This window comes from Cavia porcellus, unplaced genomic scaffold (assembly GCF_034190915.1).
Source record: "Cavia porcellus strain 051 isolate PalLab524CR breed Dunkin Hartley unplaced genomic scaffold, mCavPor4.1 scaffold_11, whole genome shotgun sequence".
Lineage (NCBI taxonomy): Eukaryota > Metazoa > Chordata > Mammalia > Rodentia > Caviidae > Cavia > Cavia porcellus.
In genome coordinates, this window is record NW_026947494.1 from 15,797,702 (window position 1) to 15,825,589 (window position 27,888).

The following is a 27,888-nucleotide window of genomic DNA, read 5'->3' on the forward strand; positions in this document are numbered from 1 at the left end:
GTAAGTGCCCTACACCTCAAGGCCACCCTTGGAGTCCTTGCTTCCTTCGGGTAGCCATCACCCACCTGGGGAATCATACAAACACATCCCTGTGTGCCTGCCACCATTGTGGCAGTCCAGTGTAGACACACAGGCTGAGAGAACCAGCTCCATCAGCACATACTCTGGCCATTGAGGAACCTCCAGTGTAGCTACACAGGTCTGGGGAAGCCTTCCTTGTGTCCTGTAAACCTGTGGTCAGAGGAGCCCAGAGCCTGTCCCATTCTCCTGCACCAAGGAGGGGCAGCCAGTGTAGGAAATGCCTCGGACTCCACAACCAGCTTGTTGGGTGGAACCCAGAAGAATATCAAGATGAAGGAGCAAAGTGCAATCTCAGACTTTCAGCCACATAGAACAAGTATGAAAGATACAGTAACGGAAGCAAATGGAAGTGACACACCTGAAGTCTCCAAGAGGATAGGAAGTGAAATAAAGAAGCAACTGCATGAGACTGCAAAAGTAATCCAATAAGAAATAATGCTTCAGGTAAGAGAAAAAATCACAAAACAACTGAAAATTTGTTCTGCGTATCTAAAGAAGACATAGATAAACAAGAGGTGTATATGAAGATAATGGAAACACTGACGGAACAATATAAAAAGGGATTACAGTGCATGCAACAGATTCACAGAGGTATCCAGGATATGAAAATGTCAGTCAAAAGCTGGCAAAACCACTTGAAAGAGACTGAAGATAGATTTTCAGACCCTGAAGACGGGCTTGCAGCTAGAAATCATGAAAGGAAAGCTCTCTTAGAAATAACAGGAACCAGGAAATAATATTTCAATGGATGCAGGCTGACACAAAGAGAAATAATTTAAAAGTGATAGGTATCAGTGAAGAAACAGAGGTCAACACAAATGAAAAAAAAAAAAAAAAAGAATATTTACAGAAGTAAGAGCAGTAAAATTTCCAAACATGGGGAAATGATCCAGTATACAGATAAGTGAGGCATATAGAGCTGCAATTAGCCATAAACAAAATAAATCTACGTTGAGACATATTATGATCAAGATGCCAGAAATTCAGCAGAAGAACAGAATATTAAAAGCTGTTAAAGAAACAGATCACCTATAGAGGAAAACTGATTAGAATCATAGCAAGAAAACCATCAAATCAATAAGAGTTTGGAGTGAAGTGTTTCAAATCCTGATAGAAAATGACTTCTAACCCAGACTGGTGTATCCTGAAAATCTGTCTTTCAAAATTATTGGAAAAATAAGACACTTCCATTATAACGATCAACTGAAGAAATTCATGACCACCAAAACAACCCCACAGATAATGCTGAAGGATATTCTAGGGAGACATAAAGAATACCACGGTTCCAAGCGCAGCAGAAGAGGAGGACAGGACAAGCAACTGAATGAAGAGGGAAAGTGCAGGGCCACAGCAGGAGAATAGCATGGCAGAGACAAACTGATGTATGCTGGTTGTAGCCATTAATGTAAATGGTCTTAATGCAACAATAAAATGAAACATAATGAGAGTGGATCAAGAAACAAGATCCATCAATACACTGTACACAAAAGATACATTTGACTCATATAGAAATTCATTGACTGAAAATTAAAGGAGAGAAAACAATTGTTGCACAAAACAGGAGACCAGCAAAAAGCAGGAATAACTTGTCAACAGCCACAGAATGGATAGGAAAGATATGGTGTTTTCATATACAGGAAGGCTACATAGTTATAAAGTAGGATAATCTCGAAGCTCTTGCAGGTAAACGGATGCAACTGGAGATCATATTCATAGGTGAAACCGTTTGAACTCATATGGGAGAAACCTAGCACAAAAAAACAGAAGGAGTTAGTGGGATCCAAAAAACACATCAGATACTATGAAAGTGATAGGGGAGGAAATACTTCCGTGGGGAAGGTAGTAACCACTGTTAATTTCTTATTGTCTAATCTTGAACTCTTGTATCATTTTCACAAATTTGTCAGATTTGGATTTTTTCTGTCTTGTTTGGTTAGATTTTACTCTGTAGTGTAGGAAGCTATTTTGAACATAATGGGCTATATTGTGGTAATCATTTTTTACTTCATATTATCTTGCTTTTAAGTCCTATCATGTTTTCATTGTTTTATTTAATTGATTTTACTGTTTTGTTTTGTTCAATTTTATTATGTGTGATGGTATGAACATCTATTTTAAAGGAAACAAGACAATAAAGTAGCCACTGTTGATTTCCTGTTGTCTTGTTTTGAAGGTTGCTTGTATTGTTCTGTTGTGATTTGCTTTGTTCTGTTTTGTTTCGTTTTATTCTCATTAAAATAAAAAAAAGATTTTTAAAAAAGAAAGAAAAAGGATACAAAGGGCTCTGACTGTAGGACAATACAAAGACATCTCCATTGCTATAAATAATAGAAGAAGAGGCTAGAGGAAGAGGAGGTAAAGGGGAAGAAAGAGCGGATGAAGCAGGAGGAGGAAGAGGAGAGGACCCAGTGGGAGAGGAAGAGGAGGAGCCGGGGACAGCAGTAGCAGAACAGGTGCATCAGGGTAGGCAGAGGCAGAGACGAGCTAAAGGAAGAAGAGGTGGAGGAGGATGAGCTGGAAAAGGAGGAAGAGGAAGACGTGGTGGTGTTGGAGGACGAGGAGGAAGAAGGGAAAGCAGGTAAACATTAATTACATCCAAAAGAGTTATGTAAACAACATATTATACTAAGTAACACCTCTCAAACTCTTTGGAAAAAGATGTCATTTGCTTTTGCTTATTCTATTTATATTATACCTATTTAGTACATATTTAGGGAGATATTTTGTGAGCTACACATGATATTAAGAAAGAGTAATTTTGAGGCTTACAGACTGGTATGATGTCAGATACATTCAAATTAAATTCAAAATTCAATGTGATAAATGCTAAAAGTATCTTGGATTCTTTAAGATAACTCATAATAGGATATTTAAGTTATGCTCCTTTTAAAAGACAAATAATTTCCATTAAGAGAACTAAATTTCAAGAAATAAAGATATTCTATTTGCCAGTATGAAAATGTCATTAATGATACTTTTATGATATTTATATGTCTGTACCAAACCTGTTTTCAGAACTGATTGCATATGTGTGGACATGTGTGTGTGTGTGTGTGTGTGTGTGTGTGTGTGTGTGTCTATATTAAGGGGCACAATCATGAAAAACATACTTTGACTGTCATATTTCCTAAATCGTCATATGTAAAATTACTATGCATACATCATATCCAGTTTACATAGAAGAATGTATCTGCTACAGTTAAATATTTTCTATTGTGGTGTGGTCACTTTTATCAGAGTATTCTACGTCTGTACCTTTTACACAAATCAAAAGGACAAACAAATCCACAGGTTATAACAAATTCAGTCTGCTGAGTTATAACTACTATGGAGCTAAAGGAGAAAAGTAACTTGTTTTATTTGGTTCTACTTGGTTTTACAGGAATAAATTTAATCACATAATGTAAAATGGGTCATTATTCTACTATGCAACATTGAGCTTTAAAAAAAAAAAAGAAAAAACAGATATTAGAATACTGATGCTAAACACACCGAGAGCCTGTGTTTCCACAGAACTATTTTCCAGATTTAATTGTAAGTGGAGTGCATAGTCATGTATTTATTCATAAATATTTATAGTCTATTTTGTTTCAAGTGAGAAGGCAGCAACAACACACACTCAAAATGAAACAGTAGATTTTCTAAGATTCTTCCAAATCCTTGAAGTTTCTATTCTCATCTCTTGAAATGCAGCTCTTAGAAAGCAGGTGAAGTGGTTTAGCCTCTGCTCCTAGCCAATAGGGGATTCTCTATCAGATGTAAGTCACCCGGCTGAGACTCAGATGGAATAGTTCACAGCCACCACCCGACACTGCTTGTGAATGAGGCATGCTTCTATCAGCAGAAAATACAGCCCAATTGTGTGTTCCCAGCAGAACTGATTCCAGCCCATAAAATCACAAGTAAAGAAAATGGGTACTATTTTGAGCAACTAAAGTGTGTATTTATTTGCTACAAAAACGTGACACTGAAGGAAAGTTCTGAGAAGGAAAAGATAAATAAAAAAATCATGAGGCTTCCTTTTAAGTATATGGTCATCAGTGCTCTGAAGTGATTCCTTATAGGCACGCTGATGCACTTCGCAGAATGGCAGCCACAGTCTCACTGGATTGGATGATCTCATTGTGCAGATTATGCCCCGGGGTGATGGTTTGTAACTGGCTGCTTGAGTCCTGGCATATGTCCAGCATGGAGCTCCCAAGATGCCTGGGCAGAACTAAATCAGTACCCCAACAAGCAGTGCAATAAAGTCAGCACAGCTGGTGTCTCTTCTAGTTTCTCGGCAACAAAGAACACAGCTGCAAGCCAAGCAGGTCTGGGGCTTTAGAGATTGGAGGGGGGAAATGGAGACATGAAAAACATTATAAACCTTTCAGTGCATCTCCTGGGAAGGGGACTGAGTGGATTTTAAATATCATTCAGTAAAACTTCAGTTAACTCAGTTTTAGAGCTTTATTTAGCCTCAGGTTTATAAGTCGTATACTTATAATACTGATAAAATACTTGGTTCTCTCTACTCTCAATTAAAAACCATTATGTCTATATAACCTGTTACAAACTGTTAGACGTTTTTAAGTAGTGTTAAATGAATTTATGTTTTGTTTGTGTACAGAGAAGTTAGAGAATTTTACATTTCAGTCTAGAAATGTTGCTTTGAAAAGAAAAGAAAATGTGAAGTTTATTTTTAGTGAAATTGCATTGTGATCTAGTACAATTTTTCTTTGAAATAATTTATAAGTATAAAACACATTTTAAAAACTTGCAGTGACTGTAGTATAACCAAATTAAGTTCATAACAAAATAGAAATCATGATTGTCATGAAAGCAAGACTATAATTGCAGATTTGGTTGTACTTTTATGAACATAGAAGAGAAACATAATTTTATAGTTTTAAAGAAAAAGGATTGATGACACAATTAAGTGATAACACTTTTTGTTGATAGTAATAAATATTCTTGCAATTGGTTTAATGGAGGCAGATATAGCTCAATGGTAGAGCCCCTACCTGGCAAACACAAGGTCCTGAGTTCAAATCCCATTACCAAAAAAGACCAATAAACAACACAGAAACAATATGGCAATATGGTTTAATATCTTGATCACTTGAGAAAGTCTATGTGATAATTTTGAAATGAGTGACAAGTAAGATTTTATTCATTGTATATTCATTTCTAAAGTGTAACACTTTTGCTTGATTTCTGGCTCAAAAGTCAGAAATACAATCAGTATCTCATGGTTAGTTTTCTCTATATAGTACAATAATTATCAATGTATCACATTCTTAAATCTTTGAGAATTTTTTCATAAATATTAATAAATTTCTAATAAAGGCTTTTAATGAAGTACAGAAAATACTTTGGAAAACATGAAAACCCTGAGCTTTTAATAATATAAAAATTAACATTTTCATAGACTAACTGATAAAAGGTAACAAAGATTTTTGCTATAGTTTGGTATAACTTGAGTGTTTCGCTCAAGGTACAGGTGCTGGAAAAGTGGTCTGTATTGTGTTGAGCTGGTAAGCTTCCGAGTGGGGGTGATCAGCAGAGGGGTCTACTTCCTTGGAGACACCACTTCAAGGGATTAATGTGTTTCTTGTGGAATCCCCGTTACATTTCTCAATATTGGGTTGTTGCAAAAGGAGAGAATCTGATTCTTGAATCATACTGGCTGTCATGGTTTATGTTTGTGTCCCCCAGGCCTCATGAGTTTGCATTGTTCATTCGTGATGGTTCATTGTATAGTGCTTGGATTGATGGTGTCAGTGCTCCACCCACATAGGGGTGGAACCAGGATGTGATGTAATGGCAGGAAGAAGGTGTGTCTTTCTCTTTGCTGGTTTGAGTTTGCTCTGGCGGCCGCCATGAACTGCAGCCCAGCCATGCCTGCCTGTCTTGGAGCCAACTGAGTGTGGACTGAAACCTCCAAAAACTGTAAGAAATAAACCTTTCCTCTCCCAACTTTGGGCTTCAGGTATTTTGTCTCAGCAATGAGTAAAAAGTAACTAAGACACTGGCTTTTGTTACCATGAGATGGTACATCTATAAGCTCTGTGACATTCTCATGCCATTCCTTATGAGAACTCTGTCTGATAAGGCCACCTTTGCTGTATTAGTACTGGTGAGATAGACAGCCAGATATAGGTAGATAGATATAGACATAGTGATAGAGATAGAGATATAAAATATTTCAGGCTCATATTTTGTGATAAAATTTTAATATGGCAATTACTGTTGAAAAATCAAATTTTTTTATGTAATCAGATAAAAAATGTTTTGGTCATCAAATATATAAGCATGAATATTCTGGTACTATTCAAGTGACGATAATTTTTTTTTTTTTAATATCCAATTGATGTGTCTGCTTCCAGGTTTTTTTTTTTTTTTAATCCCTTTATCTTGCATGTTCCCTAGGAGCAGTGACTCTCAGTTGAGAGCAGTTTTCCTCCTAGGAGGAATTTCAATGTGTGGCAGCATCACACATTGTTACTGAAACAGAGGCAGCTAGAGCATCCTGGACAGACGCCCAGGATGTTGCTAGCCATCATACAATGCTCAGAGCAGCTCTCCATGGTATGTCAGTAGTGGGAAAAATTCAAAAACTTTTCCTTTAGCAGTATGCAATTCCCCTTAAACAAACAAACAAACAAACAAACAAAAAACTAAACATATTTCTAACAACCACTACAGTATAAGTTTTATGTCCTAAGAAATACACAACCTCTTTATTATGATTGTCTCATTGAAGTTGTTACAAACTGCCTTATCTCCAGTGGTTTGCCGACCACTGCTAAGCACCATTAATTTGCAGTATGATGAATCCTCACATACCTAGGAAGTTTCTGCTATTGCCTTTTCTGTGTTCTCATAGCATGTTTGATAAAATCATACAGGATCAACCATTTTAATGAAGCTCCTGTATATTTCTTCTTATACACATACACACACACACACACACACACACACACACAGACACACACACACATACACACACATCACTTCCTGGGGACTGCAACCTTACAAGGAAGAAAACCTATTTTTCATCATTTTATCCTCTGGGTAGAGAATCAATTTTTCCCCTTATTCTAACTGATAAACCTGTGTGCATTATGAATAATTCACATAAAATGTCTTCTCAAACACACAAGCTGAACTGGCTTATGGAGCACAGTATTGAAAATATCTCCTTATATACTTGTAGTTTGCTCAAAGACAGTATTTTTTTTTTGCTATTGTATTACTAGCTATCATGATAACATTCAATGAATAAAATGCTTTCACATTTTTTTCTCTAGAAAAAAATTGGAGAAATATATGGATTGTTTTCAAATGACTCTATTATTCAAAGCTCAATGAGTACAGGGTAAAAATAGTGATTTTATTAGGAATCGTCTGTAGAGAAATGTATTATTACCTACTGTATATTATTGATACTCTGCAGTCTTAGAACACAGTATATCTTTAAATGAAGATTTATTAGTAGAATAATGCTTTTGTTATGAGATTTGCTTATTATTTGTAGTATCACTTCATAATTAATATATGTATGCATGCTTAACCCAGAAAAATGTATTTATTTCATGCAATGCCTAGTGTAGAGTGAGGATGCAGCAAGTCTTCCAGGTAGTTGCTTCTGTGATCATTGTTTAGTTACAGACTCTGACAAAACTCCCTGATGTGTTTGTGATCATCATCTGAGGTATTCTGCCAAACTCAAAGTCCACATTTATAATGCCAATCTCTGATCATCCACCCATCAGAACTGCTGTGGATACAACTGATTACTTTTTGATGGTGGCAAACAGGACTTAGATACTTTAAATTATATGACAGTTTCATCTCAGCCATAAAGTAAAATCACTGCCACTGCAAAAATTATGTGACACTGTAAGTACCTGTGCAGTAGTTCAAGGGAAATGGAGTGAGGATTTCACTCATCATGCCCAAACCCAGGCATTTAATGGGAAACAGCATCCCTGTTTCTGATCTGGAGGTGGCCCCTTTCTCACTATTCCTTGGCGTTCAGTATTAGATTCATTTCTTGATTTCATGGGTTTCCATTAAAAACTAGAAAGCACTCAATTTAGTGTGAATGTTTCAAGGCTAATTAACAAATTTAGAAAGAAGTTTATTTTCTTACACTGGAAAGTTATTTTCCATACTGGAAAATCAGCTCAGTGCTCTGATAGAATCATTGTGTTGGTTTTTTTTTTTTTTTTTTTTTTTTTTTGTGCTTTTACCACTTTATTATGCTAGTTTTTACCAATGTGTTCCCCTTAAAATGACATGTCCATGACAGACAACAATAAAGGGCAATGGTAAAGGGTGGCACATGTGTGTTAAAGAGCTTTCCATCATGAAACCGGTACCTTTCCTGGAGGAATCTCCCCTTAGATCTCACATACCTTCTACAACTGGCACTAGGCTACACGGCAAGTCCTGGGTGAGAAGGAGTCCTGGGAGGTCAACAACTACAGCTGAAGGGTGTTACCCTGCAAAGTGGAGGTTTCTTACCTATGCAGAAGTGAAGCTGCATACCCCTTAGTACACAAAGGGAACAAGCACTGTCTTATTTCTTTGCCCAATAGTCAATTTCTGTGTAAAAGTACTTAGTTCAGCCTGACTGGCAGGGAACTGACTGTCCTGGATGTCAGACTTGTAACACTCTCCTCTAGTTTTCCACCTGCTGTGGGTTTCATTCCCTGCAATGTCTTACAGTGGAAATTGCCAAAGATATTTTTCCTATAAAAATCAATGCAGTATATAAATTAGGATTTAAGAGCCATATAGCTTTCTACCTACCTATTAAATGCTGCCATTGCCATGCCCAAACAACTGTATGTAATCTTTATGAATGAAGTTGTATCTCAGTAAGGCATCATTTACAAATTTAGCCAAGTGGTAAGTTTTTTTTTTTTAAACTTGCTTCCAGTGATCCTTGTTCTGAAATGTCAGTAGCTTTTGATTTCTAAAATCTGATTCAATTTATTTTCTTCCATGTGGAGGCAAAAAAGATACAGTGACTTTCTATTCACCAACTTTCACATCAATTTATATACACTCAGAGTGTACTATGTGCTATTAGGGAGATTTCTGTGTTTTCACTTTTTTCCACTGTGGTGGGTTTAAACACAGAAACACACTAATAAAATAAAATTTTCAATATTCACTTTACAGCTAACCAAAACTATTCTTTTTAATATATTCTTGTCTGAAACCATAGTAGGACAGAAAACAAACAGGTATGATCCTTTTGTGAACCAGTATTAGATATTAAAGTTTTTGAACTAGTCATCCAGCCTCTGTAAGAGAATTTAAGACTATTGACCATTCTTCATTCCCAGCTCCCTGTGGAGTTTAAACATGATGGCTTCTGATAAGTGGAACGCTGAACCATTGTCTTATTTTTTTTCTGCAGCAAAGCAGAATGTAGTATTATTTTTGGAACTTTCTCCAAATAATTTTTCACCTCACAGATTCATAATAGTCTGACTGGACAAAGGATATGTGAATTTATTCTTTCACTTGTAGTCTATCTAGGAGTAAACTGTCTACCTTTTACTGGTATTTTAAGTAATTTTGTATTTTAATGTTTATATATGAAGTATAATCTTAATGTTTATATATGATTTACTTAGAAGTCAAAATCTATTCTGTGTCTAATGAGTTGTAATATTGGTTCATTAATGTTTTCTGTGACTCAATAATTCTATGAAATAAGTAAATTTAAGGTATTCTTCATTCCAAGGGAGAATTTTTTTTTACTTTTTTGTTTGTTGGTTTCTTTCTTTTTCTGAGACAGTGTCTCACTAGGGTTAGGCTGGCCTTGAGCTCACTATGCAGCCCAGGCTAGCCTTGCACTTACAACAGTCCTCCTGACTCAGCCCCCCGAGTGCTGCAGTTACAGGCATGCCCCCTGTGCCCAGCAAAAGAGAAACATCTTTTCTTCTCACTCTGTTTTTATTTGCTCTCCTGAAATACATGTTGTTCACATGATAGCTCTAATAAATATGCTCTGTACATTTCATATCTTTTCCTCACAATTTCAACTTATTTTATATTTTTTGTGATTCTTAATCTATTTCTTCATACCAAATATATTCTCAAGTACCAAGATAATGGGTGAGACTGATTTGTGATCCTTCATCACTGTAATCCATATTGAGACTCTTTTCTGTTATTAACTAACTCATTAAATAAAAGAAACACCGATCACAGTGTACTAATCTTCCCGGGGCCTCAGGATTCCCCATACCTGTAGGAATGAAATGCTAGCTCTCATGTCTACTCTGCTAGGTTTCTCTTTTCTTTTATTGCCACTTTACAATTTATTTCCTGGTGTTCCATGGCTCTTGCTCTTAAATGTATCTTCCCCTTGCTTTTCAACGATGGTGCCTTGGGACTCTCTCTAAGATAGATGAGATTGGTCAAGGGGTTTTCAGTGCTTTCTCTTGCCAGGAAATTCTCTTCCTGGGTTTCCATAGGAACTCTGGCACACTAAGGTACACCATGCCAAGGCTGTCAATTCTTCCTCAACACTCCATGGCAACTCATAAACCTGAATATATTCCAGGGCTCTCCCCAGTCTTTTTGGTGCTGAGCTTGGGTCCTTTCTTCTGGGCTCCACAAAGAGTAACTCCTTTCTTTTCTAAGATGCTTGTTGAGACCCTCATCTGCCAACCTCTAAAACCTGCAGGAGCTACTTGGCTCTTAGAAGGAAACTAAAAAAGGCTGGGATTTCCAATCAGGAAAGATTATTCAAACTATGTTCAAATTCACAGTGTTAGTTCATTAATAACTATAATATTTCTCATGCAAGGCACGCCCCTATGCCCAGCATACCCGGGAGGCCCCTGACTGCCACTATGGGCTCAAATCATGGGCCCTTCACCTCCTGGACCTAATACTGTGGTTGACCTTTGGCTCCAACCCGTTCTCCCAGAACCTTGCAATACAGTGGATTATCATGCTGTCTTGATAGGAGACTCAGGATCCCTCATCCAAACAGAAAACCTCAGAAGAGTCCAGTGAGACTGGTGAGTTTGCCCCTAAAATAGAGATGGGTAAACAGAAGCAGTAGAAAAGCTCCCTCTAAGTGTAAGACCTTGGTGAACCTTGCAAGAGAGTGGGTGATCCCCTGCTCCACACAGAGAACATCACAAAGATTGAGGAGTCCTCCAATAAGGCCTCCCCCAACTTGGAGAAAATCAAAAGAGCTTATGAGACACCTAGTGACACAGCAGGGCCTCAGCTGACACAAAAACTGTAGACAGGGAGATCTGGTGACCTGAACCAACCTAAAGACATAACAACAGCAGGAACTAAGAGTTGACCTATATCAATATTTTTAGGCTAGTTAGCCCAGCAAGAATACAGGATTCACTTAACAGGCCCTAAAGGAGGAATTCAAGTGACTGGCTTTTCTCTTCATTGTGGTACCCAGCAATTGGACAAACATCAACTAACTACACAGTAGGACACTAGGACTCACACTACAGATAGTTGAGACTATTGGAGTTGAAAGATCAAATATTTACCCAAATGATGAAAATGACAAAATGAAAAGGCAAAATACAGTCTCAAACATCTATTCCATCAGGAGCACATATGGGTGATATTGAAATAGAGGATATTAAATGCCATGCAAAAGAAATCTCCAATAATATAGGAAATGAAATAAACAAATTCATGAAACTATAGAGGAAATCACCTAGAAATAGATGCTTATGTAAAGACAGAAGTAACAATCTTAGTAAAGGAGTTGATCAGCATAGACAGAGAAGAAATGGATTAAAAAAATACAGGAACATGGAAAATTGATTGAAACCTTGAATGAACAATATAGAAAACAAACAGATCTATGAAACAAATTCAAAGAGATATCAAAGAAACAGAAACTTTATTGTAAGCTGGCAAAACCCTTTAAATGAAGCTGAGGATAGAATTGCGGACCTTGAGGACAAGATCACAGTTAGTGATCATGAAAGGATAGAACTTTTAAAAACTACCAAGCAGCATGAAAATGACTATCCAGCAGCTTCAAGATGATGCCAAGAAAAACAATTTATGACTGATAGGCATCAGTGAAGATGCAGAGTCAATGTAAATGGCATAGCCAAAATATTCACAGAAATGATAGAAGAAAATTTCCAAAACATGAATAAAAAATCTGTTAGACATAGAAGAGAAGCATATAGAACCACAAACAATCATGATCAACATAAATATACACCCAGACTTATAATAATTAAAATCCCAGACATAGAAAATAAAAACAGAATACTAAAACCTGTTAGAGAAAAAACACAACTCACCTATTAAGAAAAACCCATCAAATCATGGCAGAATTTTGAGCTAAACCTTCAAGTCAAGACAAGCTTGAAGTGAAGTATTCCAAGCCCTGAAAGAAAAACAACTTTCAACTCAGACTGATGTATCCAGAAAAAGTCTCTTTCAGATTTAATGAAGAAACAATATACTTCCATGACAAAGAACAACAGAAGAAATTCATGTCCACCAAACCTAACCCAGGAAGAATACTGAAAGACATACTAGACAGAGACAAAACTGACCACAATCTCCAGAACAACAGCAGAAAAACACCACCAGGCAGGGCAAGGAATTAAAGAAGAGGGAAACGTAGAAAACAAACAATAGGAACATAACATGACAAAGTTGAGCCAGTACATATAAGTTATATCCATAAATACATATGGCCTCAATTCACCTATAAAGAGAAATAGGTTGACAGAATTGATCAAGAAACAGGATCCCACAATATTCTCTATACAAGAAACACATCTGACTCTAAAGAAAAGTCATAGATTAAAAGTCAAAGGATGAAAAACAATATTCCATGCCAGAGGAACCCAGAAATAAGCAGGGATAGCTATTCTGTTTGTAGACAATGTGAACTTCAAACCTAAAAGGATTAAAAGAGATAAAGAAGGTTACTGCATAGTTGTTAATGGAAAACTTCAAGAAGAAAAGCTAACAATTATAAATATATATGCACCAAACACAGGAGCACCTAAATATAAAGACAAATACTAATGCACATGAAAAACCCAATACACAAGAACACAGTTGCAATAGGAGATCTTAATACCCCGCTGTCACAAAGATATAGATCAACTAGACAAAAAAAATCAGCAACAAAATAATAGAACTGAATCATACCCGTGAGCAAATGGACTGTGTAAATGTCTACAGAGTGTTCCACCCAACCGCATCAGAATATACATTCTTCTCAGCTGCACATGGGACATTCTCCAAAATAGACCATATATTAACCCATAAAGCATTCTTAACTAAATGCAAAGGGAATGAAATTATCCCATGCATATTATCTGATCATAGCGTATTGAAATTGGAAAATAATTGCAAAATTAATTGCAAAACATATAAATTAAATAACAACCTTCTGAACAACCAGTGGGCTAAAAGAAAATTTGAAGAAGAAATAAAGCAATATTTGCAATTCAATGAAAATGCAGATACAACATACTGTAACCTGTGGGACAAATGAAAGTGGTCCTAAGAGGGAAATATATAGCAATAGGTAGTCACATCAGGAAGATAGAATAAGCACAAATAAATAACCCGATGCTACATCTCCAGGTTCTAGAAAAGGAAGAGCAGTTCAAACCTAAAGCTCATAGAAAAGAGGAAATTTTAAAGATCAGACCAGAAATTAATGCCATTAAAACTAAAAAATCCAAAGAATTAACAAATCAAAGAATTTTTTAAGAGAATTAACAAAATTGATAAACCTCTAACCAACCCTATAAAGGAAAAAAAAAGAAAAAACTCAAATTCACACAATAAGGACTGAAAAGTGGGAAAACACTACAGATCCTATGGAAATTCAAAAGATCAAGAATACCTACTTTGAACATCTCTACCAGCATAGGGTAGAAAACACAGTGGAGATGGACAGATTTCTAGGAACATATGAATCATCAAAGCTCAATCAACAATATATAGCAATTTTGAATAACCCAATATCAGCTAGTGAAATTGAAAATGTGATTAAAAATTACAAATGAAGAAAATCCCTGGTCCTAATGGATTCACAACTGAATTCTACAAAAAAAATTTAGAGAAGATTTGAGGCCAGTACTCGTTAAAATCTCCAATGAAATTGAAAAAGAAGAAATCCCATGTAACTCATTTTGGAGGCAAGTATGCTGAATAAAAAATCATAGATAGACCCAATCAAAAAAGAGAACTATAGGGCAATATCACTAGTGAACATTGAAGCAAAGATTCTTAATACAACAATGGCAAATAGAATGCAGGAAATCAAGAAGATTTTACTCCACAACCAAGTGGGATTTATTCCAGGAAAGCAGGGATGGTTTAACATACAAAAATCAGTAAATGTAATACACATCAATGGAGATAAAAACTAATATCACAAGATCATTTCAATAGATGCAGAAAACACTTTTGATAAAGTCCAACACTTGCTCATGCTAAAACCCCGGAAAAACTCAGAATAGATGGTATCTACCTCAATTTCATAAAGGCAAGGTATGATCAATCAACAGCTAATATTATAAATTGTCTAACACTGAAAGCCTTTAAACTAAAATGAGGAACAAGACAAGGATGTCCACTATCACCACTCCTATTCAATTTAGTTCTCGAAAATTAGCCAGGGCAATCAAACAAGAGGAAGAAATAAAAGGAATAAAGATAGGAAAGGAAAAAAGTATAATTATCAATATTTGCAGATGACATGATACTTTACATAGAAGACCCAAAATACTCCATAAAAAGACTGCTTGAGGTAATAAACAAATTCAGAAGCATAGTAAGATAGAACGTCAACACTCAGAAATCAATAGCATTCCTGTACACAAACAGAAAACTCACTGAGAGAGAAATTATGGAAATATTGCCTTTCACAATATCATCTAAAAAATGAAATATCCAGAAATCAACCTAACCAAGAATGTAAAAGACTATTTGCTGAAAATTATACTACTCTAAAAGTAGAAACTGCAGAGGATATTAGAAAATGGAAAGATATTCCTTGCTCTTGGTTAGGAAGAGCCATTTTGAAAATGTCAATACTCTCAAAACTGTTATACAGATTTAATACAATCAATCAAAATACCATTGCAATATCTTAAAGATCCAGAGAATACACTCAAAAAGTTCATTTGGAAACAGAATAAACCTAGAATAGCAAAGGCAATTCTGGGCAACAAAGGAGGCAACTCAATTCCTGACTGAAACTATAGTACAAAGCCACAGTGATAAAATCAGCATGGTATTGGCAAAGAAATAGACCTGAGAATCAATGGAGATAAAAGATTAGATAAAAGATTAGAGAATTTTTTTTCCTTTGTAAGATTGGCTAGAGGTTTATCAATTTTGTTAATTCTCTAAAATCAATGGAGATAAAAGATTAGATAAAAGATTAGAAGATACAAACACAACTACAAAGATACTCAGCCACCTAATATTTGACAATGCACTAAACATGTTCATTGAAAATAGGATAACCTCTTTAATAAATGGTGTTGGATATGTTGGCTGTCCACATGCTGAAGACTGAAACTAGACCCATGCCTATTACTATGCATTAAAGTAAAAATGAATCAAATATCTAAGTATTAAAACAGAAACACTAAATCTTTTGGAAGACAACACTGGTAGAAAACTTGAGGATTTAGGCATAGGTGGAGAGTTCATGAACAAAACGCAAACCACACAGGAAACACTTCAAAGAATTGACAACTGGGATCACATCTTATTAAATGTTTTTGCACTTCAAAAGAAATCACCAACAAAGTGAAAAGAAACCCCACAGAATGACAATCCCTCAGACAAAAGACTTATACCCAGAGTCCATAAAGCATTGAAAAATATAACCTCCTGAAATTCAGACACTTTTCAAAATGGACATCTAAGATGAACACATATTTCACATATGAAGATATACAAATGTCAAATAAATACATGAAGAAATGCTCACCCTCTTGGTCATTCAATAAATGCAAATTAAAACAGCATTGAGATATCATCTCACTCTGGAAAGAATAGCTGCTATCATGATAACAACTGATAACAAATGTTGGTGAGGCTGTGGGGGAAAAGGAACATTTGTCCACTGCTGATGGGAGTGTAGGCTGGTGCAGCCACTATGGAATCAATATGGAGATTTCTCAGAAGACTAGGGTTGGAAGTTCCATTCAATTCAGCTGTTCCCCTACTGGGTATTTTCCCAGAAAAACTGAAAATGTCATGTCACAGCGATGTATGTGCACCCATGTGTATAGCAGCACAATTGTAATAGCTAAATCTTGGAAACAACCAAACAGCCTACCAATTGTGGAGTGGATGAAAAGATGTGGTACTTTTATACAATGGAATATTACTTAGTTATAAAAAGGATGATCTTTAGGCCTTCATAGATAAATGGAGGCAACTTGAGAATATCCTCGTAAGTAAAACAAAAAGTCTCACAGTGGTACATATCACATTGTCTCTCTAGTGTAAAACAGTATAAACACTGAAAGAGTAATAAGATCCTAAGTACATAAATACTGTAAAAATGAAAGGGAAGGAAACTGTTCTAAAATATATAACTATATGGTCATTCAAGTATGTAAGATAAATGACCATATTACTAAGTTCCCATTACAGCATTAAAAAGAATGGACTGTAACTGTCAGTGTTTGAGTGTCCACATTTTTGCTGTGATTTTTAACTAGAACAACTATTTCTAAGAGGACAACATGTAACTTATCAACTAGTAATTTTTTAATGTTAATATTTTTGTTTGAAATTCTGTATTACTTCTACTGTTTCTTCTGTTTTGCCTTGTTTTTTGTTCTTTTTGTGTTTAAATAAAAATATTCATCATGCGTATTATATATGTATACATTAAAATTAAACACATACAATATCTATTCAAAATCAATCTTAGACTATCACAAAGATAGTAAAATTATTATGATCACTGATTTTCATTTTAGTCACCTTATTAAATTTCATGTATATGATAATAGTAAAATAAAACGGGCAGACTACATCACTCTGTGAGTGGGCGAAAAGCTCCCTCACATTAGACAAACTCAAGGTCTGGTTCATGGCTCATCAAAATGGTGCATTCACAGCATTCAGGTGAACCTGAAGGGAATTCTTCCTAAGCTGTTACATAGCCAAGTAGATAAAAGAAACATGCATTTGAAAAATAACTAACATTCTCTGCCAGTTTGCAAATTTTTAAAACTGCATTCAAGTGTTCCACCGGATCTTCATATATTTTGAAATAAATAATACATGGAGGTGCTAAAGAATATGTGGGAAGTTTTAATGTTTAGTGCAACAACTTCTTCTACAATTAATGTTGTTATAATTTATTTAGGAGCTATAAGTCTGAAAACATGTAGCTAAAATATTCCAGATATTGTACAGTCTTTCCCTATGCACAGGGTCACACTCAATGAGTTGGTATGTTCTTAATATACATCAACAATTTTTGTGAATGAAAACCCGTGTCAATTAAGCAAACCCTACAGGAGTTTTTCACTTTAAATGAAACTGTAATTTTTAAATGTTTGAAAAATTCATGGTTTCTTTAAAATCAAAACATTATCTACACTTACAGGTTGAAAGATTAAATTTAATAAATACTGAAATGGACTCAATGTCCTTCATCCTTAGGCAAAAATATTCACATTTTCAAACTTCCCCAGACTTCTACACACACACACACACACACACACACACACACACACTCACTCACAAACTTTTTTCCAGAAGTAACTTTTGGAATTTCAACACAATGTACAATAATTTGTAAAATATAAAGATACATTTCCTCACCCATATCTGACATCTCAGGCACGGTGACGATGTACGGCCCGTCTGTGAATTTGGGAGCATTGTCGTTGATGTCTTGCACTTTGATGATGAACTCGGATTCGGGTTCCAGAGGCTTGTTGGTCCGTCTGTCAATGGCCTGGGCGTGCAGCACGTAGTGAGTCTTCTGCTCTCTGTCGAGGCTCTTGGTTGAGTGGATGTCCCCTGTGGTGTCGTCAATGATAAATATAGTCCCCGCACCTTCTCCAGTAAGAATGTACTTGACAGATCCATCCCCTTTGTCTGAATTGGAGTGCAGCTGTAAAATACACAAGGAACAATTTCTTACGCAGCTGTACTCCAACCTCACATCACATGTCCTGGACATTATCTCGAATCAAATGGCTTTTACTCTCTGCTGTGTTTGGCATAATTATACCGTCATTTTTGAAAACTTTTTTATTAATACATGACTGTATATATTTTCATCAGGATTTGTCTGAGAGTCAATAATGAATATAAGAATTACTGATAAGCTATATTTATTGAAAGACAATGACCCAAGTTACCATTTTGCTAAATCAATATTTCACTAATGTGTAGGGCTTGGACTATAAATTTCTGCTTCATCAATGTTGTTTCTATACTTGTGAGAATAATGTGGGAATATTATTTTTAATTAATTAATATTATATTGCAATCTTAAACAGGAAAATATGATAGCTCAAATTGGGTTACATATGAATTATTAAAATTTCCATAAGACACATACTTAAGACATATTAAATTCATAACTTGAATGATAGCATTATTTTCTATTATAAACATTTACATTTAAAATTAAAAATATTTAGTGTTATTTTTCTTTAAACATTTTAAAGCTTAAACTAAAAATGTAATTAGTTGCGGTAAACTTAGGCAATTAATAAATCCTAGTTTCCTTTTGAGATATAATGATACATTAATTAATTAATTGATGATCAATTAATTAGTCAAATATTTAAAAATCTTTGTCAAATGAAAATTCATTAAAATGATGTCCTAAACCAAAAATAATTAACACATTAATAGGTAACCAATAAATGTTTTTAAGTTGTATATAGCTTGTATTTAAAACTCTAGTTTAACTTATTTCAATTTCAGTCATGTATTTCCGTGACTGTCAGTGCTATATTTCTAGCTAGTAATAACTGGAATTTTGTAAAAGACAGACATATATTCAAAGAGTATCTCCCAAGAGATCTGAACATTTTTCTTTCATGTAGAATAATCGGTGACATCACCTCATTTGTTCACCTTTTAGCCATTTCTGACTTTGGAAATGCTGAAAAAATTTAACCTATTTACAAAGTGTTTTCAGTTTTCTAGTCACACTAAAGTGAATTTTATAAAAGTTTATTTTGAAATGTCTTCACTCTAGGAAGATGATTGCAGCAGATAAAGTATAGAAAAGGGATACAATGCAAAAGGGACTATCTTTATGGGAAGAGCAGACATCTGAAATAAGACTGATGCACTGCCGTGTGTGCATCATGAATAATTTCATATCGTTCTTAAAAATGTGTGAGTTGTACAGCTTCGGTAGAAATTTCTTGACCAGATTCAGCTTATAAAAGAATTTCATAAATATTTGAATATTTTATTACAAGAAAGTAAAATACAGTGGGACACTATGGAAAGCAGAGTTCTCCAACATTTCCAATTCATTAGTAAGTTGGAACTCAAAGAAAAAGGAAGAATATTCAATTTTTTGGATATAACAAAATGTACTTGTTTTGGTTTTGTTTTTCATGACCTTCGTGAAATCATTTGGCACCTAGAAAAAGACTTATCATTTGTGAAACACCTGTATTGAACAATAACCAAAGTTTTTATAGTGACATGAGTGAAAATATTTGGGACATAAAGTTCCTTTTAGTCATGTACAATGAATTTCGTAGCACACTGAAATAATACCAGCGAGAGAGGAGTATCATAACCCAATGGTGGGAATATATGTGTAGAGTCTTACAGCAGGGTATATTGTCATTTTGAAAGGCATATGGTATTGCCCTAATAAAACATCTTTTTATATCTGATTACAGAGTAAAATGGGGTTAATTACCTGTCCTGTAGAACACAGCAAATGAGGGTGGTGAAAGCCAAATGCAAGGAAAACACAGCCATCCAAGGACAGAGTAATGAACACTTGTCGGGCATTCCCTTCCTAAACAGGCACTTTCTTAGTGTTAAAAAGTAATGTATGGCACTTACACAGCTAATGCGGCTCACATGAGTTCACCTTGGAAAACTGTTTATGCACCCTGAACCACATTAGGATCAGGATTTAACAATTTATAGCTTTCATTCCAATGCACAGTTTCTCAGTGAGATAATATTCTATTCTTTGGGGAAGAATAATTTTAAAAGGTTAAGGAGATGGTGGCAGAACTATTAATTTTGAAAGTTCCTTAAGTTAGGACTTCTAGCCATGCTAAAAGAATGTCACTGAGTTTAAACTGTGATATTTTGGCTACACAATTTAAATCATTTTTAGAAACAAGGTGTTTGTGTTTACAACACTCCATCAAAACACAGAAATAAAGGCAAAATATATTAATAATTATTCTATTATCATTTCTAACACATTCTGTATAAAAATGCCAAAAATGTGATATGGAAAATGTGCATGATCTAAGAAATTATTTAAGTGAGATAAATATGTATGTTTCATTGCAGATAAGGTACAATTAAAGCAAGTTAATAGATGTATTTAATAACTCATGTAAAGTGAAACGTATCATATAGTAACAGCTTTTAGCAACTGGTGTGCTACCATTCTCCTTGAAAAACCAGAAGTTAAGACTTGGAAATTTAGCTCAGTGGCAAAGAGCCTGCCTGAATAGTGTGAGGTCAGGAGTTTGAATTGTGGTATTAAAAAAAAAAAAAGTCAATACTCATAAATTGAACTAATATGTTTAAAAGTAGATTATTCTTCCATAAAAATAGCACAATTAATTGAAGCAAAGAAAAAGCGACAATTAAATAAGAACAAGGAGCTAACGTATTTGTTTAACAAGAACCAATGCGCCTTTGAATGCAATTTTGATCTTTTATTTAAATGTATTAACGGGGAATCAAATGCGTAAATGAGGATGCTTAGGGGATGGAAATAGAAAGCAATGCTTGTGTTAATGTCTTTATCATCCAAAACCAACTTTGGGAATACTTATTATACAAGATAAACACTACAAAATGTCTCTAATGTTCAAATTTCTCATATTTCTTACCTATCAGCTTAATTGTGGAATATTCCATTCTGTAGTGGCTAAAGTTTTGAAAACTAAAAGATGTAGGCAATGCCTGAGACTTTCATTTGTAGGAATCATAAAAAAGAGACCAATTAATTGAAATGGAACAAACAACACAGGATACAAAATTACTTCTTCTTTGTCAGAATTAATCTATCTTATCTTCCATCAGGATCTAGTTGAGGAAGAACTGTCTCAGGGGTCTGGTTTTTCTAAATCTCAAATAATTAAATATCACTCCAGTTCCAGGAAAGTATTGGCATCTCCCCATCACCGACACATTCAAATGTGTTGTTATTTCATCTTTTTTTTATATATAAAATCAACAGTACTGGTATTTTAGCCAAGCCCTCTCTACAGTCTTTTCAAGGCAGAAAGCAACAGAAAGAAGATTAAGGTACAAATTTGATTTATCCTTTAGGGAATTTTGTCTAACAATAAAATACAATTATTTGATTCAGCAATCTTTTATCAGAATTTAATCATCTAATGCATATCTTTGGAGTGACACCACATGGTAGTCATGTTACCGATACGCACACTTTACTGAAAACAAACAGCCCTGAGATGTCCTGGTCAGAATCTACCTTCATTCTAATACTGAGAAGCAGAAAGCACAAAAATACACTGCAACTATTAGGTCATACACTGGAAAGTGACATGAGGTAAATGTAGTAAAGAGAGAAAGTTAATAAACAGAATAATCAGGGTATAGCAGAAATTTTGCATGACTAAATACGAAATACATTGGCCAGAATATCATATAGATACCTTGAATGAAGGTGTCCTTCATTCAAGGATTGACCTTAATTCAAGATGCCGGTGTGTGTGTGTGTGTGTGTGTGTGTGTGTGTGTGTGTGTGTGTATAGCTAAAGGTACTTCACTGAGGAGAAGGGATAGTTTTGAGCAGTGGAGTATTATAGATAATTTACACATTTAAAGGATTACTGTGTGTTCAGTGCTTGGAATGAACTATAGGGAAACAAAAGTGACAGTAAGGAGAATTAATAGAAACTCCGGCTGGAAGAAAGATGGATGAAAATAGCCCAGACCATGATGAGGTTGCACAAATAGTGGGATTATCCCAATCATGAATATATTCTAGAAATATGTATTTCTTGATAAAAGAATGGGTATCACATAAAAGATGAAAGAGATATCAAGTACAGATGTTAAGTGTTTGGTTATTTTCAAAAGAAGAAGAAGAAGAAGAAGAAGAAGAAGAAGAAGAAGAAGAAGAAGAAGAAGAAGAAGAAGAAGAAGAAGAAGCTGTTCTACCATCTGAAATGAGGAAGGGTCCAGTACAGAAAATTTGAAGGGAACGATCAAAATTCAATTTTGGCCTGATTATGTTACAATTCTTTTGGAATTGTCCCGCATTAATACAGATTTAAAAATGAAATCTTTTACCAACTTTAGATTGACTTTGTGTACTTCAGGGAAATCACCACAAGTGACATTTCTAGCAGTGAAGATAGATGAAATCATCAAGTGTAGGTGAGAAGAGAAGGACAGAGGCTGGGGGATTGTAATGCTTCATTTTAAAAAAAAAAAAATCAGAAACGATAATGCAAACATGATCACGTGCTGACAACAAAGGGAATAAGACAATCTCCCCGTCTTTGCTGTGACATGTTCCAGAAAGTTCACAAATCCACATGCATTGGTAGAGCTTTGCAAACACTCAAGATTGGGTATATGTTTATAAAAGATGGAAAAGTCCTTAAAATTCACATTTAACTAAAGTAGAGAGGTAAGCACAGATAGTAAATGTGGAGTTATGAAGATACCAGAGGATAAAGTTTGAAGGGGGACCTCATTTTGAATAAAATTGCTTCATGATATATTTTCTCAAGACTAAGAGGTTACCTTGATCCTAGGTATCAAAGGAAAACCCTAAGGAACATTCATCCACCAATAAATGAGGAAGGTTGAGATTAAAGCGTTTTAATATTTCAAAGAGCCAGAAATGGAGGGAGAGAATGGGAAAGGGCTAAAAAATAATTAAGATGTGTTATGAACACATATGACCTCTGCATGAGAAATTTAATCATTTTGCACTCCAAATGTGTACTAACCAAAATTAAAACCTGAGAAGAGAACACAATTCATTAAAGAAACAACAAAATATAAACAGCCCAAACACATGTTAAAAATGTACAAATGAGATGTGGGACAATAAATTGTATTTCCAGAACTTCTATATTACATCAAATAAAAAGTTGATTTTTCAGGAAAAAAAAATATATATATATATATTCATCAGTGTGGAATACTATAATGTGGTACTTAAGGAAAACACCACAAAAACAAAGAGTATACAACTCCGAATAACTGTAACCATTTCCAAGACAGATTCTATGCTAGATCATAACAGTGTGTAAGTAAATGAATATAGGATGAAATAATATAGAATATATTTCTGACAAAACTGGACTAAAGCTAAAATTCTCCAACATGCAAAATTGGGGAAATTTCTAAATATATTAAAATTAACATTAAACATTCTCTAATGATAAATCATTTTTAAAAAATCACAAAGAAAATTTGAAAACATTTATAATTAAATTTGAACACATTAAATCTCATGGAATCTTTTTAGTTACTAGGAAAGACATATAATTAAAAATTAAAAATAGATAACATTAACCTAAGTGAACCATTTTAAAAGATAACAGAAAATTTATCAAGGATAGGGTGGTTGAGTGTGTTTGTAGTTGAGGTTGTATCTTATAATCTATTCTCTGTTATTTGGTTCTGAAATACTTGTAATGCTTTCATTGCCTTGAATGGTTTTACACTGTTTCGTTATGCTTGATGCTATCGTATATGAAGCTATGCTCACCTATTTCAAAGGAAGAGACACAATGGTAGTTACTCTTAACTATGGGTTGCCTTGTGTTAAAATGCTGTGTTACCTTCATTGTTCTGATCTGATATGCTTTGTTATGTCCTTTTTTGTCTTAATCTCTTTAAAATAAATTTTAAAAAAAAGATAACAGAAAATAATGTAAAATTTAAATATTAAAATTTTCTACTTCAAAGCACATCATAAAATAATGTGAAATGACAACTCACACGATGGGTAAAAATATGTATAAGCCATATAGCTGATAAACATTTAGTATCTAAAGTCATTAATAATGCAGCTCTTTCGCAAAAAGAAAATAATGTGCAGTTGAAAAATGAACACAGGATTTCAGCATAAACTTCTATAAAGATGTAAACAACCAGTCAGTGCATAAAAATTATGGTCATTATTAGTCACTAGAGAAAAGTTCTTTAAAACCAGAAGGAAACCACTTCACACCCACTAGTAAAGATAATATTTCAAAACGATAAAAAAAAAAAAAAAAAAAAAAAAACTGTTGGCCAGATATTTGGAAATTGGAACACCACAGATTACAGATGGAATTGTAAAATGGTATAGCCATTATGAAAATCATTTGGCAAATCTTCAATATGTTATGCATATCATTAACATATAAATCAGTTACTCTAGTCTCAGGTACATTTCCAAGAAAAATGAAAACATGCTCCACAGCAAACATACAAACACCTAAGTTTGCCAGAGGCTGGAGGAGGAGAAGACGGGGGAAATAAATAGCACTGACTGCAGGAATCTTTTGGGGATCTATGCAAATATTCTGCAATTGAAGAATTATGATCCTTTCACACAAAATAAATTGAAACCTAATACATTTCACAGTTAGAAACAGTAAGGATTGTAACTTCCCAGTTATATCTCAAAAAGCTATCAGGATATACACTAAACACAGCAATTAAAAGGCAGAAGTTGAAACATAAGATCTAACTGCATGGAGTCTGAAGGGATGGTCATTGGAAAATATATAAGAAAATAAAAGTTGAAAAATGATATACAAAGCTAAAACTAAACATTTGGTTTATGCATAATGACGTGTACCCAAAGAAATGAGTCAAAGTGTGTGGGCTATAATGAAGAAAACTACATAAATTTAGTAAATTACAGCTTTCAAAATTCCAAGGAGCATTTACAAAAACTTACATACAGTCAGCATCATACTTTATTGTGAAAGATTACTGTTTTCCTATGATTTCAAAGAAGTCAATTATGTCCATTTTTACGACATATAATTTAACACAGCAATGAAAGACATACTCAGACATACTCAGTAAGGTTAAGGACAAGTCACACACATGAACTACATTAACTGAAAATAAACACTCTTCCATTCGAAGATGCTACAAATTTGACAAAGATAATTCCAAGAGTCAGCACACATAGACACATATGTACATAACACACACACACACACACACACATGGCACACACAGGTGAATTTAGGAAAGTCAGAGAAGTTATAGGCTATACTTTATTTGTTTAGGTATCAGCAATTAAACTCATGACCTTACCCTTGCTAAGCAGACACTGTACCAGTGAGCTATATCCCCAATGCTGGACACTGTTTAAAACTGCATGCATCTCCACATGCTAGCAATGAGCAAAAATAAAATAAATCTATAACTATAATGCTCGGGCAAGGATTAATATCTAGGATATATAAAAATTAACAAAATTTTACTAAAAAATCTGGGCTATTGAAATGAGGAACCACTTCTCAGAAGTAAAAATTTCAACAAATATAAACTGCACTGAGGTTCCATTCCTCTCCGGAAAAATGACTCCTACCAACAAACCAAATAAGCAAATATTGATGAACTGCAGGTAAAAAGGAACCCATTTACATTATTGAAGAGAATGTAAACTAGCAAATCATTATGAAAATACCTATAAAGTTTCCTCAAAAAACAAAATGTAAAAATATCATTTGACTCAGCAATACTTATGTATTCTCCTGAAAGATTTAATGTTGTTACATTACTGTGATACTCACATGTCCATTTTTATAGCACCCATATTTATGATAGCTAAATCATAGATGAATGGATAAAGAAAATGTTATTTTTTCCAGACAATAGAGTACCACTCTGGCCTAAAGAATGGTAAACATGAATCATTTGTAAGAAAGTACATGTACCTTGAGACCACAATGTTAAGTGAAATAAATCGAACATACCATCTTAAATATTGCGTGATTTATCTTATGTAAGAAACCCAAAATATAAATAAAAAGTAAAATAAAACCTGAATAATAGAAAGTATGTAGAAAGTATTTTTGCAGTTGGGAACAGGACCAAGAGATGAAGGGAGATAGAGTGGGAAGGTCCAAAGGAGGTCAAAAGGAGGTGAGGGCTGTTACATGCACATCCACACCCCCACAGAGATGTGGTCACTATGTAATACGAACATGTTCTATTAAAAATAAAAGTTGAAGAAATATAATTTGGGGCAGCGTCAAAATTTCTAAATATTAAGAAATAAAATTAATTCAAAGTGTGCAAAGATCTCTTTCAGTCATGAGCCACTGACAAAAATTACTACAATATTAACAAAACTTTATTTCTACAGCATATTCACAGATTGGAAATTTCTCCAAACTAAGTTTTTAAAATTCTAAACAGGTCTTTAATTTACCTGCAATGCCAATGAGATATTGTAGAAATATACAAACTGACTACAAAATTATCTGGAAATGAAAACATCTTCTCACAGTTAAAATGTAGATAAAAAACACTATTGGTGGATTTATGATGCTTCAAGTTGGGTGTCACAGATTAAAGGAACAGAACAAAGATCCTCAAATAGGACTATATATATGTTCTGATAAATAGAATTTCAGATAAATTTTGAATGCAATTTTACAGTTCAATTGTGTTGTAAAAATTCAATTTTATTGTGATCAATTCTTCAATAATTCTAAGAAATGTGGCTGCTGGGTTCACCAAATTCCAGTGATAGGATGATAACTACTCAACTTCAAACTCCTCTTAGCTTTCATTAATTGAAGGGTAGATGACTCAGAGTGTAACTATATTATCAGCCAAAGGTATCATGAAAATTATTTTCATGCCTTGTCAAAACTAATTTTCACAATTTCTCTATCTGAATTTCAGATTATTAACCTGCAACTCATTTATGTGTCTTATTTTCCCTTTGGGAAAAAATGGGTTTGTTCCTTTGTTGTTTTCTTAAAGGGGAATGCCGATGCTATAGTTTTTGGAACCCATTTTGGAATTTCAAACAAACGTGCACAGAAATATATGCAATTTAATAATATTGGAAATTCTAGACCCAAAGATTTATTTTTCTGGAAAAATAAATGCAAATGCTTATACTTCTCCCATCACTGCATGATGCATGATGCACAGAATACCTTCTAGTTTCCTGGAGCTAGATGTAGAGAATTATACTTGAGAGTGCACAGATATCTACATGCATGGGCCTCACCTCACATCCAGACTTAAATTCTGTGTGGAGATTGTGGATTGTGCAGGGATGATACATTTGATAGCTTTTGGAAGAGAGAATCTGTCAGAAAGTAATCGTGGTCAGACCAGCTGAGGAACTGCATGTACTAACACACACTAGTTTGCTGTGGCTTGTTACATGTATTCTCAGATAATTTCTTATTCTCATGTATGGATGAGACCCAGGGACATTTTAAAAAGAGATAAAACTGAAGGGACGCCATTTTGAAAAGTGAGTTGTGAAAAGCTACTGCCTATGTCTGGTTTAGCTGCTCTTACAGTCTATCACCATTATCTCTCCCAATCTGAGCTTCATCCAGCCCCAGGAAACCCTCACTAAAGGAA

At 34.5% G+C, this 27,888-nt stretch overlaps 1 protein-coding gene across 5 annotated transcripts in view; it reads right to left on the minus strand.

Moving 5' to 3' along the window:
* Nucleotides 1–27,888, minus strand: part of Cdh18 (cadherin 18) — a 582,140-nt gene that overhangs the window by 182,930 nt on the left and 371,322 nt on the right. For all 5 annotated transcript variants that reach the window (XM_063258009.1, XM_063258007.1, XM_063258008.1 and 2 more), the window contains exon 3: nucleotides 17,926–18,220. In XM_063258009.1, coding sequence (XP_063114079.1) covers nucleotides 17,926–18,220 — 295 coding nt within the window. The remainder of the gene's footprint in view (nucleotides 1–17,925; nucleotides 18,221–27,888) is intronic.